This window comes from Schistocerca piceifrons, chromosome 6 (assembly GCF_021461385.2).
Source record: "Schistocerca piceifrons isolate TAMUIC-IGC-003096 chromosome 6, iqSchPice1.1, whole genome shotgun sequence".
Taxonomy (NCBI): domain Eukaryota; kingdom Metazoa; phylum Arthropoda; class Insecta; order Orthoptera; family Acrididae; genus Schistocerca; species Schistocerca piceifrons.
The window spans coordinates 123,444,899-123,460,396 of record NC_060143.1 but is presented as its reverse complement, the minus strand read 5'-3'; the positions used below and the strand labels follow the sequence as shown (position 1 = coordinate 123,460,396).

The following is a 15,498-nucleotide window of genomic DNA, read 5'->3' as shown; positions in this document are numbered from 1 at the left end:
GCACTATGCAGTGCTACATTTTCGTGTCACAGTTGTCGTCTGCTTATTCATTGATCGTACACTGGGAACGAAGAACTGTACAAATCACTGTTATAAGCAGTTCTTCTTGCAACAAAAGTGAATAGCTTTTACATTACTTTTTAAATACTTGCAGTGTGCCTTAGCACCTAAAATTTCGACAGACCATTTCTTTCAGTGTATTCTTCCTGTGTGAAAAGCATGAGTGTAGGTTTTGACATGTTGGATTGGACCATTCTCTTGTTAGCTACTGCACTTTAAATTGAAATACATTATACTGGCTGAGCTTTCAACTGTACATTGTTTTCTTTGAAGATATGTAACAGAAGGATGCACTAGTTTTTTTGTTCAGATCTTTGTACACACAGATTACATGTTTTACGTACAAGATTACATACAATACACTTGTATACATTAAGTTGGATAGTTTGTTAAGAGTCATGTTCCATAGTACACACATGAATAAGATGAATACACCCGTGGTGAAAGGGGACGGACCTGAAAAATTGGTCCTGTTAATAACATTAAATTACACATTTACTGAATAGACAAGAAATGTTTTTGCACTGTTACTAAGATGTTATTTTCACTTTAGTTCTTTATAATAATTTATTTAAGTCCTACAGAAGAGTGTCCAGCCAAAAAACCTAACAGCTGCCTGAGAACAAAATCTATTGCTATATTCTGTGACTTCAGTGAGTAAAAGATAATGAGATTATCATAGCATATAGGATCAGACAGTGCACTATTTAGTCTGATGAAGCCAAGTGGGCTTCAAGCTTTTAGTTTTATAAAATACAAAGGGAAAGAAGAAAAAAAGATCAGTCAACTACATGCTTTTTACCTAAAGTGTGTTATCATACTAATTTTAATAACAACATAAAAGATAGTTACATTTAACATGGATGCCTAGGCTGTCTAAATGCCTCTGTATGAGCCCAACTTCTCTTCTTTGATCTTCCTGGTCCTTCCACGAAATGTACGTGGGCCGCAGTACATTCATTCTGCAGTCAGCTTCAAATGCCAGTTCTCTAAATTTTCTCAATAGTGCCACATGAAAATCCTATTTGAGTTTACAAAGCATCTCCATAATACCTGCTTCCTGACTGAAATTAATAGTTACAAATCTAGCAGCACACCTCTTAATTGCTTCAACGTCTTACTTTAATCTGACCTGGAGGGGATCCCACACAGTCAAATTGTACTCAAGAAAGGGATGCACTGGTGTTCCATATGCAGTCTCCTACATAGATGAGCTAGACTTCTTAAAAATTCTCCCAGTAGCTTACATTATTCTCCATTTAGAGGAAGCTGCCACTCGTCACATGTACTAGAAATTTTGTCTACATAATCTTGTACCCTCCTACAGTCACTTAAAGATGATACCTTCACATATACCACAGCATCATCGGCAGACACCCATAAATTGCTACTCAGTCCGTCTGACAGATAATTTACATAAATCAAACAAAGGAAAATTCAGGATGAAATTTAACAATATTATAAGAGAAAAGTTGCTACTCACCATATAGTGAAGATGCTGAGTCGCAGATAGGCACAACAAAAAAAAGACTTTCACACTTAAAGCTTTTGGCCAATGGCCTTCGTCAACAATAGAGACAGACAGACACACACACACACACACACACACACACACACACACACACACACACACACACAAACGGAACTCTCGCACATGACTGCAGTCTCAGGCAACTGAAACCACACTCATCACAGTGTGGTTTCAGATGCCTGAGACTGCAGTTGTGTGTGTGTGTATGTGTATTGTTGACAAATGCCACTGGCCAAAACCTTTAAGCGTGAAAGTCTTATTGTTGTGCCTATCTGCGACTCAGCATCTCCACTATATGGTGAGTAGCATCTCATATGATAATTTACATATACAGATAATAAGAGCATGTCCTCTCATGCTTCCCTGTGACACTCCTGATGATACCCCTGTCTCTGATGAACACTCACCATTGATGAGAATGTATTGGGTTGTATTACTTGAAAAGTCTTCAAGCCACTCATGCATCTGGGAATCTAATATGTATATTCTTGGACCTTCATCACAGTCTGCTGTGGGGCGCCATGGCAAACACTTTCTGGAAATCTAGGAATATGGTATCTGCCTGTTACCCTCCATTCATGATTTGTGGGACATGTGAGAAAAAGGCAAGATGAGTTTTGAATGAGTGATGCTTTCTAAAACTGTGCTGATTTGTGGACAGAAGCTTTTCTGTCCCCTGGAAATTTGTTACATTTGAACTCAGAATGTGTTTCAGAAGACTGCTGCAAACTGATGTTAAGGATATTGGTCTGTAATTATACAGGCCCATTATTTTATCTTTCTTATATACAGGAGTTATCTGCACTTTTTCCAGTCACTTTGGACTTAGAACGGAGTGAGAGATTTGCAATAAATGCAAGCAGATTAAGGGAACAACCCCGTACCATACTATCTGTGAAACTGAACTGATATTCCATCCAGACCTTGCAATGTATTTGTTTCCAATTCTTTCAGTTGCATCCCTATGCTGGGGATGCCTATTACTATGTCCTCCACATGGGAGTCTGTGTGACAGGCAAACATTGGCACATTTATATGAACCTACTGCATGTATTTCTTAAATGCAAAATTTAAAACTTCAAACTTTCTTTTGCTGTTTTCTACTGTCACTCCAGACTGGTTGGTGAGTGACTGGATAGAAGCCTTCAATCACCTTACTGATTTTCCTAAGGACCAGAATTTTATGAAGTTCTTAGCAAGATCTCTTGCCAAGGCATGAAGGTGGAAGTTTTTGTATGCTTCATATACTGAAACTTCTACAATGCATGAATGTCTACTAATTTTAGCCAGTTGACATCTGTGCATTGTTTTTTGGGTGGGTGGTTTTGGGGAGGAGACCAGACAGCGAGGTCATCGGTCTCATTGGATTAGGGAAGGATGGGGAAGGAAGTCGGCCGTGCCCTTTCAAAGGAACCATCCCGGTATTTGCCTGGAGCGATTTAGGGAAATCATGGAAAACCTAAATCAGGATGGCCAAACACGGGATTGAACCTTCGTCCTCCCGAATGCGAGTCCAGTGTGCTAATCACTGCGCCACCTCACTCGGTATTGTTTTTTGAACCAAGACTGCCACAGTCTCTGCTTTCTCCACATTTTCTGAATTTTATTAGTAAACCACAGTGGTTCTTTCCCATCCTTAATCCATTCACTCACTAAATAATTATCCATGGTGTAATTTACTGTTTAAACTTTGCCCATAATTCTATGTCTGTCATACTGGAACTAAAGAATGTTAATTCATTGTCTAAGTGGGATGATAATAACTACTTAGCTGCCTTTTCTAGCACAAATGTTCTCCTAGCAGTCTCGATGGATTTATTAACTTTAGTAACTGTAGTTGCTATGGTATCATCGTGATCACTAATCACTGTCTCTATACTGACACTGTCAGTAAGACCAGGCATGTTTATAGATACCAAGGTCTAAAATATTTTCTTTTCATTGGGGTTGTCTAACCAGCTGGTCAAGACCGTTTTTGGAAAATTTGTTCACAAGTACTTTGCAAAACTCTCTGTTTGTACAACCTGCAGTGAATCCTTAAGACATTCCTGTCTATACTTGGTACATTTAAGTCACCTCCAACTAATAGTGCATGATCTGGATATTTCTGCACTACTGAGCATAGACATCCTTTGAAAGACTCTACAACTTTTACAGTGCAATTGGTGGCTGGTACGAATGTCCAGAAATTAACTTTAGTTCATCTTGTCTGCTACTCACATCCAAATAACTTCACAGTCTGACTCAATTTTGATCTCAATAGCCACATTTTTGTTGACAACAATGGATACTCCCCCTCTTATGGTGTCTGCTAAGTACTTTCAATGAATGTTTCATGTCTTGCTAAATATTTCTGATCTTTCTACTTTCAGTTTCAGCCAGCTCACAGTTCCAACAATAATTTGAACACAATGACTTTCCTGAATGGCAGTAAATTCAGGAATTTTGTTACAAATACCTCAACTAATTACTGTTAAAATTGTGACAGTCAATGTGTCTTTACCTTTTACGTGGTCTTGCTTTGCTTCTGACTAAATAACATTTGAGGCTGACTGCAGAACGATTCTACTGTTGCCAACATAAATTTCATGAAAGGACCAAGAAGATAAGATTAGGGCTTGTATGGAGGCAATACAGAGAGTTACTTTTCCCTTACTCTATTTGGGAGTCAAACAGGAAAGGAAATGACTAGTAGTAGTACAGGGTACTCTCAGACATGCACCTTATAGGGGCTTGTGCAGTATGTATGTAGATTGTAGCTGTAGAGCAGAGGACCTCAAACTACTGCCTAAAATGGTGCACTTCACAAGTATTCTGCTACACGAGTAGCTGTTCCCTTTGTGTAGTGCACCCCTGACCCATCAACGGAAGTCCTACAACTCTCCACCCCGTAACACAAGTCCAGAAATCTGCAGCCAAAACTGCCACAGGATCAAGAAAACCTTATTTCCAGCCTGCTGCTCATCTCAACACTACATCCATCTTATTTGATAAAGATTTTTCTTGATACCTTGTATTTATATTAATTACTTTTATATTAATCAATTTCTCCAGACATGTGCTGCCCATATTTAAATTACAGTTGATGCTGGCATAGGTGATCTCCCTCACCATATTGCTGAATGAGGAATATTTTGTCTGCACCTCTTCCTGCCCCTGCAATTAGCTGTTCACCCGATACCCGATCTACACAATATTCTTTTCCTTGTCTGCCCCTATGCCACCTACCAGTCCACCATACCATGGACCACGCCTCTATGCCCTAGTCCAAGACCTGTCCCATACATTCACCTTTTGCTACCTATTCCAGCACTGCCATTGGCTTTTCCTCTTTTCCTACTCTTTCAAATGCAGGGCTACAGCCACATTACATACCAACTTTACTGTAAACACTATGCTGCACTCTATGACCACAAGCAATCTGTCTAATCATATGAAAAATCACTGCCAAATTGTACTTACAAACCATACTGTGTAGCCTATTACATACACACAAAAGAAATTCCACTACTTGCGTTAATAAGGAACTGTTTGTCACAAGTATTAGGGGACAACTGTTTTAAAACTTCTGTGTCCTAATACTTACACTTCATCAAAATCAGTTAAATTATTGGTCTCGCACGAGCAGTATATATATGTTCTTGTGCTTTGACAAAAATGTTGCATCTGAGGTCTGACACAGAAGAACAACACTGATGCTGCAAATTTATGTACTTACTAAACACGCTGAATTACTGACGGGTCACCTTCAAGAAAGGATTCATACAAACATATCTTTCATTTTCTAGTCCCTATTACAATCTGTGTTGTAAAAGAGATTCTGTCATAGCACTAATGTGTGCTTTAAACCAATGGTTAGAAAAGAACAGTATGCAGTGGTGGTTGTGTATTGTGCAATGATAAAACCTATACTGTCCACAGGCCACACAACGTGAAACACAGATCAACTCAACACTGGAGCACAATTTCAGGTCTGGATATATTTGCTGTGCAATACAGTCTGATGCAGGCTGGACCTGTGATATACACGTCATTGATTCCTCATCCATTGATAGGCACAATAAGAGGCAAACTGTGGTGTTTTCAGAAAAAGTCTGCTTCAACCTGAACTACACCGACAGCTCTACACATTACACATCATCTCAGTGATCGTAATCTGGCAGCCTGCATTGTTACACAACACAGTTGACAAAGAGTGAATTTTGTGCTATGGGAAACTATTGAATACAACATGTGATCTCAAATTCTTGCTCAGGGCAATCTGCAAAGCTTACTGCTGCTGAGGCAAGATTTAGAAATCCCATCTTCAGGCAACTCCACCTTCCATGTTTCAGCCTGCCAACACAGCCACATGTGATGAGAAATATGGAAGTTTTCTTTCTCAAACAATAAAAGGAACCAGTGCTTTCTTGGACTGCACATTCACTTGAGAGGTCAAATATGCCTAGAATGGGATTACTCAGGAACTAGTTTGGCGGAGTTCTTGAGTAACAACATTTGAAAATTCATCCACTCACATACAAACAACATGGGGGAACATTCCTCAGGACTTCATCCAGTCGCACTAAAATTCCATTCCACGATATTTAAAGGTGTGTACTGCTGGATGTGGGGGTTTCATACCACGTTGAATTCTCATAATCAGCAATCAAGTATAGTTCTTTGATATTAATAATTGGCTGTTTTTGCATACCTAGTACATGACAGAAATCTCATTCCAGTCACAAATATCCTTCTTGGTACTGCAATTTTCACCAACAGTGTGTGTTTGCTTGGAACAAATAAATCTGTACAAGTTAAAAAGTATCCTCTTTTAAAGCACAGACATTCTTCTACAGACTGACTCCTGGACTCTACTTTTTTAAACTAATTTCTTACTTAGAAAAAAAGTCTGAGGGGGTGGAGGTGGAAAGGTGTCAGATGGAATAAGTTAGTTAATTCTACAACAAAAGTACAAAGCTTACTTGCATAACACAGGAAGAAAAACTATAGTATGTCCATATTAAGAGGTAATACAAACTAAAGAACACACTAAACATTTGGATTATAATTATCCACACAATTTCTCCAGTCACCTTTTGTGCTTTAAAATCTTTCAAACTGCAGTTATCTTCCTATAACTGGTACTTAATGGCAGCAATTTGTGTGTGTGTGTGTGTGTGTGTGAGTGAGAGAGAGAGAGAGGGGGGTGGGGGTGGGAGGGGAGGATGAGGAGGAGAAAAGCCACTGAAAGCATTGCCAATTGAATACTAGTTCACTTCTTACAAGTAGTTTGGAAGAAGTACATGCCTCCAACAATGTTGAGGTAGGAAATCTAGTCTTTGTACATGCAATTGATAGCTGTCCCAAATAACCCATTCATTCAAGGTGATTTGACAATTTGTCCTCTGCAATGTTTGATCAAGCAGCACATCACTTGGTGCACACATTCCTATCAGCAAGACAATTCCTGAGATTGCTATTAGCATATTACTTCTGTTTTACAAGTTTTTTACAAGACAAGAATTCCTAGAACACCTTTATAAAATTTTACCTGTGGCAGCATTTGCCTTCGGAGTCACCCGTGGACCTTCCAATTTCTGTCCAACTAACTCGCACCACCCTACAGGATAGACATCAGGACTTTCACAATCCAGCCATTGGTCATACTCCTCTTCCCAACCATCGAAATGTACCTTCAATAAGCGACCCACAACACGTGATACTGTTCCAACACACACCAGTCTTGGGTCCATAAGGTCTGCAGCTTCAAGACGCATTCCCACTACAAAGCCATGAGCAGGGACTTCCTATAAATGAAAATCAACTTCAAATTAAAATCAGAAGAATGTATAAGAAGGACTGCAACAGACTGTTAAAAAAACTTTAAGATAATGAAAGATGTAAAAGCCTATAGAATCATTTAACAACTGCAACTACTTGGCTAGTAATAATAAAATGAAGAAATTGTCCGGTGGTAGTAGGCTAATAGCTAGTTACAACACTCATCTGTCAAGAATACAAGTGGACTGGATGCACTGTGACTATATACCTTACTTTTCTACATGATTCATATTTTGCTATATCATTTTCTATACTTCATTCCCTCTTTCCTTGAGATATATAAAACTGCATCTTTCATTGCAAAACAATTACAGCACCATGTAACTTTGTTGTAAATACTCACAACTAGCTGAAAAAGACCCACTTCGCTTGGTCTTTGTTTTCATTTGTTTTCTTACAACATTCCAGATCACTCGAGAGAATCATATATATATATATATATACACACACACACACACAGGGTATTACAAATGATTGAAGCAATTTCATAAATTCACTGTAGCTCCATTCATTGACATATGGTCACGACACACTACAGATACATAGAAAAACTCATAAAGTTTTGTTCGGCTGAAGCCGCACTTTAGGTTTCTGCCGCCAGAGCGCTCGAGAGCGCAGTGAGACAAAATGGCGACAGGAGCCGAGAAAGCGTATGTCGTGCTTGAAATGCACTCACATCAGTCAGTCATAACAGTGCAACGACATTTCAGGACGAAGTTCAACAAAGATCCACCAACTGCTAACTCCATTCAGCAATGGTATGCGCAGTTTAAAGCTTCTGGATGCCTCTGTAAGGGGAAATCAACGGGTCGGCCTGCAGTGAGCGAAGAAACGGTTGAACGCGTGCGGGCAAGTTTCACGCGTAGCCCGCGGAAGTCGACGAATAAAGCAAGCAGGGAGCTAAATGTACCACAGCCGACGGTTTGGAAAATCTTACGGAAAAGGCTAAAGCAGAAGCCTTACCGTTTACAATTGCTACAAGCCCTGACACCCGATGACAAAGTCAAACGCTTTGAATTTTCGGCGCGGTTGCAACAGCTCACGGAAGAGGATGCGTTCAGTGCGAAACTTGTTTTCAGTGATGAAGCAACATTTTTTCTTAATGGTGAAGTGAATAGACACAATGTGCGAATCTGGGCGGTAGAGAATCCTCACACATTCGTGCAGCAAATTCGCAATTCACCAAAAGTTAACGTGTTTTGTGCAATCTCACGGTTTAAAGTTTATGGCCCATTTTTCTTCTGCAAAAAAAACGTTACAGGACACATATCGAACATTTGTGAATGCCTAAACAAACTTTTTGAGTTTTTGTATGTGTGTGCAAAGCATTGTGAAAAAATCTCAAATAATAAAGTTATTGTAGAGCTGTGAAATCGCTTCAATCATTTGTAATAACCCTGTGTGTGTGTGTGTGTGTGTGTGTGTATTCCCACGTGGAATGTTTCAAAGATGATGTGACTTACCAAACGAAAGCGCTGGCACGTCGATAGACACACAAACAAACACAAACATACACACAAAATTCTAGCTTTCGCAACCAACGGTTGCCTCGTCAGGAAAGAGGGAAGGAGAGGGAAAGACGAAAGGATTTGGGTTTTAAGGGAGAGGATAAGGAGTCATTCCAATCCCGGAAGCGGAAAGACTTACCATAGGGGGAAAAAAGGACAGGTATACACTCGCATACACACACATATCCATCCGCACATACACAGACACAAGCAGACATTTGTAAAATGTCCCGTGTTAAGTGATAGTATACTTTTCCTCGGCACTGTAAAACTTATCAGTCCTTTGGATGTTTATGGTTTTATACGCCAACGTAGAATTTCCCGGCACTTTAGAAAACGAAACTCGGGGGGAGGGGAACACATTCTGGAAAGATCTTTGATGTGCAGCAACATATACACTACATATTTTCGTGTTACGAAGGTATAAATTCGAATTTCACCAAACACCAAATATTACTTTCCAAAGCATTGAAATCGAAATTGCGAAGCGCTTTTGTAAGCCAGTCATAGTTCAAGACACATGATGAAGTCAGCCGATAGCAAGGTCACTCTTAAGTAGCGCAAACAGACAAATAGGAAAAGTTAATGTTTTAAATTAATATACATAGTGTTGCTACAAGAAAAACAAAGCTTTCACATATAATTGTGGTCTCGAAGATTAATAAGCTGCATGAGAAGCTAAGCTTCCACATATAATGTTGATCTTTCTTGCACATTTAAGACATATCACACAAACGTGCCAGTAAAATTTGTAGTAACGACGTAAATGTCTGATCTTCTGGGCTCAAAACTCCTCTAGATGGTCATCCTCGAAGAGCTGATTTTTAATTGAGAGTCAAATGCTCTGTGATTTAAGAAATTCATCGTACATTCTCGCACATAGTTCATCTTGTGTAAAAGGAAATTTACTTTGAAAATAACGCTTTTCAAACCACCATTCGCAACATTTGCCAGTGACCTGTTAGAAACTGATCCATTTCAGCAGTTGTCAGAGAGTGCCAGATAACAGGTGCCACCGCTCTTGCGCAGCTACGATGACGCAGGAAGTTCATATGTTCTTACGTGTAAAACATTAAAAGATCTTGCACTATGTCACAAACGAAACAAGACATCAGAGGATACTTCAAGAGCATTGGAATTTCGTGAACCATACTAAAATGCATAATTCGTCTTAAAGTGCACATTCGTATGTCCAGATTCGGATGTAAATTTTCTTGAGTACCAATACTGTATTATCTCATGTTTGGTTCTTTCTTATGGCATAATGCCATGCAAGCTAGAAGATGGAAAATGTGCACTTGAAATGCTGCGAACAGTTGAAACTAGCCAACAGTATGAAATTAAACACTTCGTTTCAAATAAATTGACTGCCTCAGCGCTAAAGATTAACAAAAGCCATATCTTTTTAGCAAACCGACAAAAATAACTTCATTGTTCTGCAAGGCGATTAATGCTTGACTGTCAGAAAGGTGGAAATTAAACCTGAAACTAATAACATATTTTAGCCTTCCGTAATTATGCGAACGTATTTTAGTTCATTTGATAGCTCCTGGCCACACAAATCCGTTTTGTTTTCATTTAATGTGAGAGCAGTATATGAAAGGAAACAGCAAAATCACTAAACATAAATACGGGTCACGTGGAGAATACCGCTACTGCTCAAATGAATCTAATGTCATGTCACATCACGCTCATCAGAAGCAATTTGTTGTTAGGAAGCATTGCATAGTCTTCCTGAAGCCTTTGACACACTTTGCTGTTGGCAGATGCTTGTATGGGCACTATGTTTTGCTGTTGTATATGGTGCATTTCCTTTGCAACTTAAGTTTTTTTTTTCCTCTTTCTCTCTCGTGCATGTTTTGTTGCTGCAGTATTATTCTGCATAAGCGGGATACAATAATATCCTTTGTTGGAGTATTGATTCTTACCAGTCAAAATCACAAAACTTTAACTGAAAACTAAAACAATGATAGATTCCCGGAATTCTAATAAATTCCCAGGTTTTTCCCGAATGAAAAAATTCCCAGATCTCCCAGGTCGTAGACACTCTGGGGTAGAATATTCCTCATTTTAGGGCACAATGAGAGGTAGTGCATACCAAGACGTGGAGCATGACAAGAGGAAAACAAAACACTGATGGAGAATGTGATTAGGTTGCTCCAGTCATGGATGGTACTGAGTCACAAGACAAGTGTCCCTTTGTGGCTAAACACTGGATATACAGGATTGTAGAAGATGGGTGTAGAGAAAAGGCGCAGGAGGTCTGTCTCGAACACGGTCGGGACGATAATTTCGGTCGGTGAAGGCGTCAATGAAATTCTTGCTATATTTGGAAAGAGACTGCTCATCACTACAGATGCAATAACCACAAGTGGCTAGGCTGTATGGAAGGAACTTCTTTGTATGGAAAGTGGACGTATAGCTGGTGACTGGTAGGTTTGATATGTATGGACATACTGATACAGCCATTCTTGGGGTGAAGGTGAATGTTGACGTATGTGGCTTGATGGGTAGAGGAGGATATGGTGAAGCAAACGGGGGAGAAGATGTTGAGGTTCTGCATGAATGTGGATAAGGCGCCCACAATCTCAGTCCAGACCATGAAGAGGACATCAACGATTCTGAGCCAGGTAAAGGGTTTGATATTTGGGTGATTAGGAATGTTACTTCTAGATGGCCCAAATAGGTTGGCATATGAGATGGTGGCATGTGGGTGACTGTTTCTACTCCACAGATTTGCTTGCAGGTGATGCCTTCAAAGGAGAAGAAATTGTGGGAGAAGATACAGTCAGTCATGGTGACCAGGAAGGAGGTTGTACGTTTGGTGTTGGTAAAGGTCTCTCTCTCTCTCTCTCTCTCTCTCTCTCTCTCTCTCTCTCTCTCTCTCTCTCTCTCACACACACACACACACACACACACACACACACACACACACACACACACACACACACACTCGACTCTCCTTCTCCTATCATTTCCTCCACCAATTTACCACAGTTCTTGTTCCTTTACAACACAGTGCACTACTCCATCACTGTAGATATCACTTCACTTTACACTAACATCCCCAATGTCCACGGCCTTTGTGCTACTGAACACTACCTTTCCCCAATGGCCGACTGACTCCAAAACTATAACCTCCTTCCTAGTCACCATGACCAGCTATATCCTCACACGCAATTACTTCTCCTTTGAAGCCTTCACCTATAAACAAATCTGTGGTACAGAAATTGACACCCGTATGGCACCATCTTATATCAAACTATACATAGGCCATCTAGAGGAATGTTCCTGTTCTTGTTATGGTCTTCAGTCCGAAGACTGGTTTGACGCAGCTCTCCAAATTACTCCGTCCTGTGCAAGCGTCTTCATTTCCAAACAATTAACGGAACCTCCAACTTTCTAAATCTGTTTACTGTATTCATCTCTCAGTAGTTCTTTAAGGTTTTAACCCTACACTTTCCTCCAATACTAACTGGTGATCTCTTGATGTCTCAGAATGTGTCCTACCAATTGATCCCTTCATTTAGTAAAATCGTTTCACAAATTTCTTGTCTCCCCAGTGCCTGCTCATTAGTTATGTGATCTACCCATCTAATCTTCAGCAGTCTTCAGTAGCACCAGATTTCAAGAGCTTCTATTCTCTTCTTGTCTAAACTATTTATCGCCCATGTTTCACTTTGATACAAGGCTACACCTCGGATAAATACCTTCAGAAAATACTTCCTAACACTTAAATTTATATTCGATGTTAACAGATTTCTCTTCTTCCGAAACGCTTTTCTTGCTATTGCAAGTCTACATTTTACATCTTCTCTGTTTTGGCCATCATCAGTTACTTTACCATTCAAATAGCATAACTCATTTAATACTTCAAGTGTCTTGTTTCCTAATCTACATCTCTGAGCATCACATTTAATTTGACTACATTCCACTATCCTTGTTTTGCTTTTGTTGTTGTTCACCTTATATCTTCCTTTTAAGACACTGTCCATTCCGTTCAACTGCTCTTCCAAGTCCTTCGCTGTCTCTGACAGAATTACAATGTCATCGACATTTCTTCTCCCTGAACTATAATTCCTACCAGAAATATTTCAATGGTTTCCTTTACTTCTTGCTCAATGTACAGATTGAATAACATCGGTGATAGGCTACAACCTTGTCTCACTCCCTCCTCAACCACTGCTTCCCTTCCATGCCCCTCAACTCTTATAACTTTCCTGAATGTGCAAGTGGGAACTCTCCCACTGCAATATATCGTATGTTCCCCCTCCATCCCCAAAACTGTCCACTGCACTTAGCTGCCCTACCCTATCCCTAACTTGTCCCTACACACTCCCGCAAGCAGCACTACATCTTTCCCCACTTCCACCCTTTCACCCTTGCCCCTCCTCACCCTATGCTGCTTCATAGCACCCAACAGCCACCCCAGATGCTGCCCTTGCAACACGCAGTTACAGTCTGCAGTCTGACCAGTGTGGCCAGAGACAGTGGTCACATGTGAGTTGTGTTTGTGTGTGTGTTTTCTATTTCAAAAGAATGTCTTATGGCATCTGTCAGTTTCTCAGAACTCCACTGGTAGGAACCAGCACTACAAAATATCCTTCGTTCTCACCACCCACCTGGCCTTAATCTACATTAATTCCTCCCATCTCAGTATTTCTTCATAGTAATTACACCTTTCTTCACTCCATTTTACTTTTCTACATCTTTCATTTTCTGTCCTGCCTGTTTTTTAGTGTCCCCCCTCCCACCTCTGTTACATACAATGCACTTAGCTTTCCAATCTTATTAACTTTAGCTCAATGTTTTAGTAGTAATTTCTGTCTTGCATATTACTCTGTGTACCACCTTTAAGCTCTCAGGTTTCCAAACCTTGTCTGGTGCAGCCCTGAACAATCAGCCTTTCCTTCTCATCCCCCCCCCCCCCCCTCCCCCTGACCCGGGTTCTTGGCGATTTTTCTGAACTTTACCTCTTTTCCTAAACTTCTGGAAGGAGCCACTGGCTCCGAAAGTATGCGTAACTTTTTGTGTGTATGTGTGTTTTCTCTTGCCACCCCTTGGTGAGTAGATTTTTTTATCTATCCAGTTACATTATAATTAATTAATCATGACAGCTGCCACCCATTCCATATCAAACGGTCCCTTCCCTACAGCCTAGGTCTTCGTGGCAAATGAATCTGCTCCAGTCCTGAATCCCTGAACCATTACACCAACAACCTGAAAACAGCTTTCGCATCTCACAACTACCCTCCCGACCTGGTACAGAAGCAAATAACCAGAGCCACTTCCTCATCCCCTAACACCCAGAACCTCCCACAGAAGAACCCCAAAAGTGCCCCACTTGTGACAGGATACTTTCCGGGACTGGATCAGACTCTGAATGTGGCTCTCCAGCATGGATACGACCTCCTCAAATCCTGCCCTGAAATGAGATCCATCCTTCATGAAATCCTCCCCACTCCACCAAGAGTGTCTTTCCGCCGTCCACCTAACCTTCGTAACCTCTTGGTTCATCCCTATGAAATCCCCAAACCACCTTCCCTACCCTCTGGCTCCTACCCTTGTAACCGCCCCTGGTGTAAAACCTGTCCCATGCACCCTCCCACCACCACCTACTCCAGTCCTGTAACCCGGAAGGTGTACACGATCAAAGGCAGAGCCACGTGTGAAAGCACCCACGTGATTTACCAATTGACCTGCCTACACTGTGAAGCCTTCTATGTGGGAATGACCAGCAACAAACTGTCCATTCGCATGAACGGACACAGGCAGACAGTGTTTGTTGGTAATGAGGATCACCCTGTGGCTAAACATGCGCTTGGTGCACGGCCGGCACATCTTGGCACAGTATTACACCATCTGGGTTATCTGGATACTTCCCACTAACACCAACCTATCAGAACTCCGGAGATGGGAACTTGCCCTTTAATACATCCTCTCTTCCCGATACCCACCTGGCCTCAACCTCCGCTAATTTCAAGTTGCCGCCGCTCATACCTCACCTGTCATTCAACAACATCTTTGCCTCTGCACTTCCGCCTCGACTGACATCTCTGCCCAAACTCTTGGCCTTTACATATGTCTGCTTGTGTCTATATTTGTGCGGATGGATGTGTGTGTGAGTGCGCGCGCGAGCACGTGCGAGTGTATACCTGTCCCTTTTCCCCCTAAGGTAAGTCTTTCCGCTCCCGGGATTGGAATGACTCCTTACCCTCTCCCTTAAAACCCACATACTTTCGTCTTTCCCTCTCCTTCCCTCTTTCCTGATGAAGTAACCGTGGGTTGAGAAAGCTTGGATTTTGTGTGTGTGTTAGTGTCTCTATCAACATACCAATGCTTTCGTTTGGTAAGTAACATCATCTTTGTTTTTAGATTAATTAATTAGTTAGTTATATTTCTGACAATTTCTGGTTATAAATATAAAGGAAGTATTTACAGAAGCCCAGTCAACAAACTCCATTTATTCCCATCCTATACGCTTCATATCAAGGTAATGGAAGGCTGACAATTTTTAAAGAAGCATGCGTGATGCATGTTGCAGATCACGAAGCCAATTACTATTGAGTGTTAAAT

The 15,498-nt window shown here is 40.8% G+C and overlaps 1 protein-coding gene across 5 annotated transcripts in view; it reads right to left on the bottom strand.

Moving 5' to 3' along the window:
- The window catches only part of LOC124802465 (polycomb protein Sfmbt), a 297,351-nt gene that overhangs the window by 29,322 nt on the left and 252,531 nt on the right, over window positions 1-15,498 (bottom strand). For all 5 annotated transcript variants that reach the window (XM_047263252.1, XM_047263255.1, XM_047263253.1 and 2 more), the window contains one exon: window positions 7,125-7,380. In XM_047263252.1, the coding sequence (XP_047119208.1) occupies window positions 7,125-7,380 (256 nt within the window). The remainder of the gene's footprint in view (window positions 1-7,124; window positions 7,381-15,498) is intronic.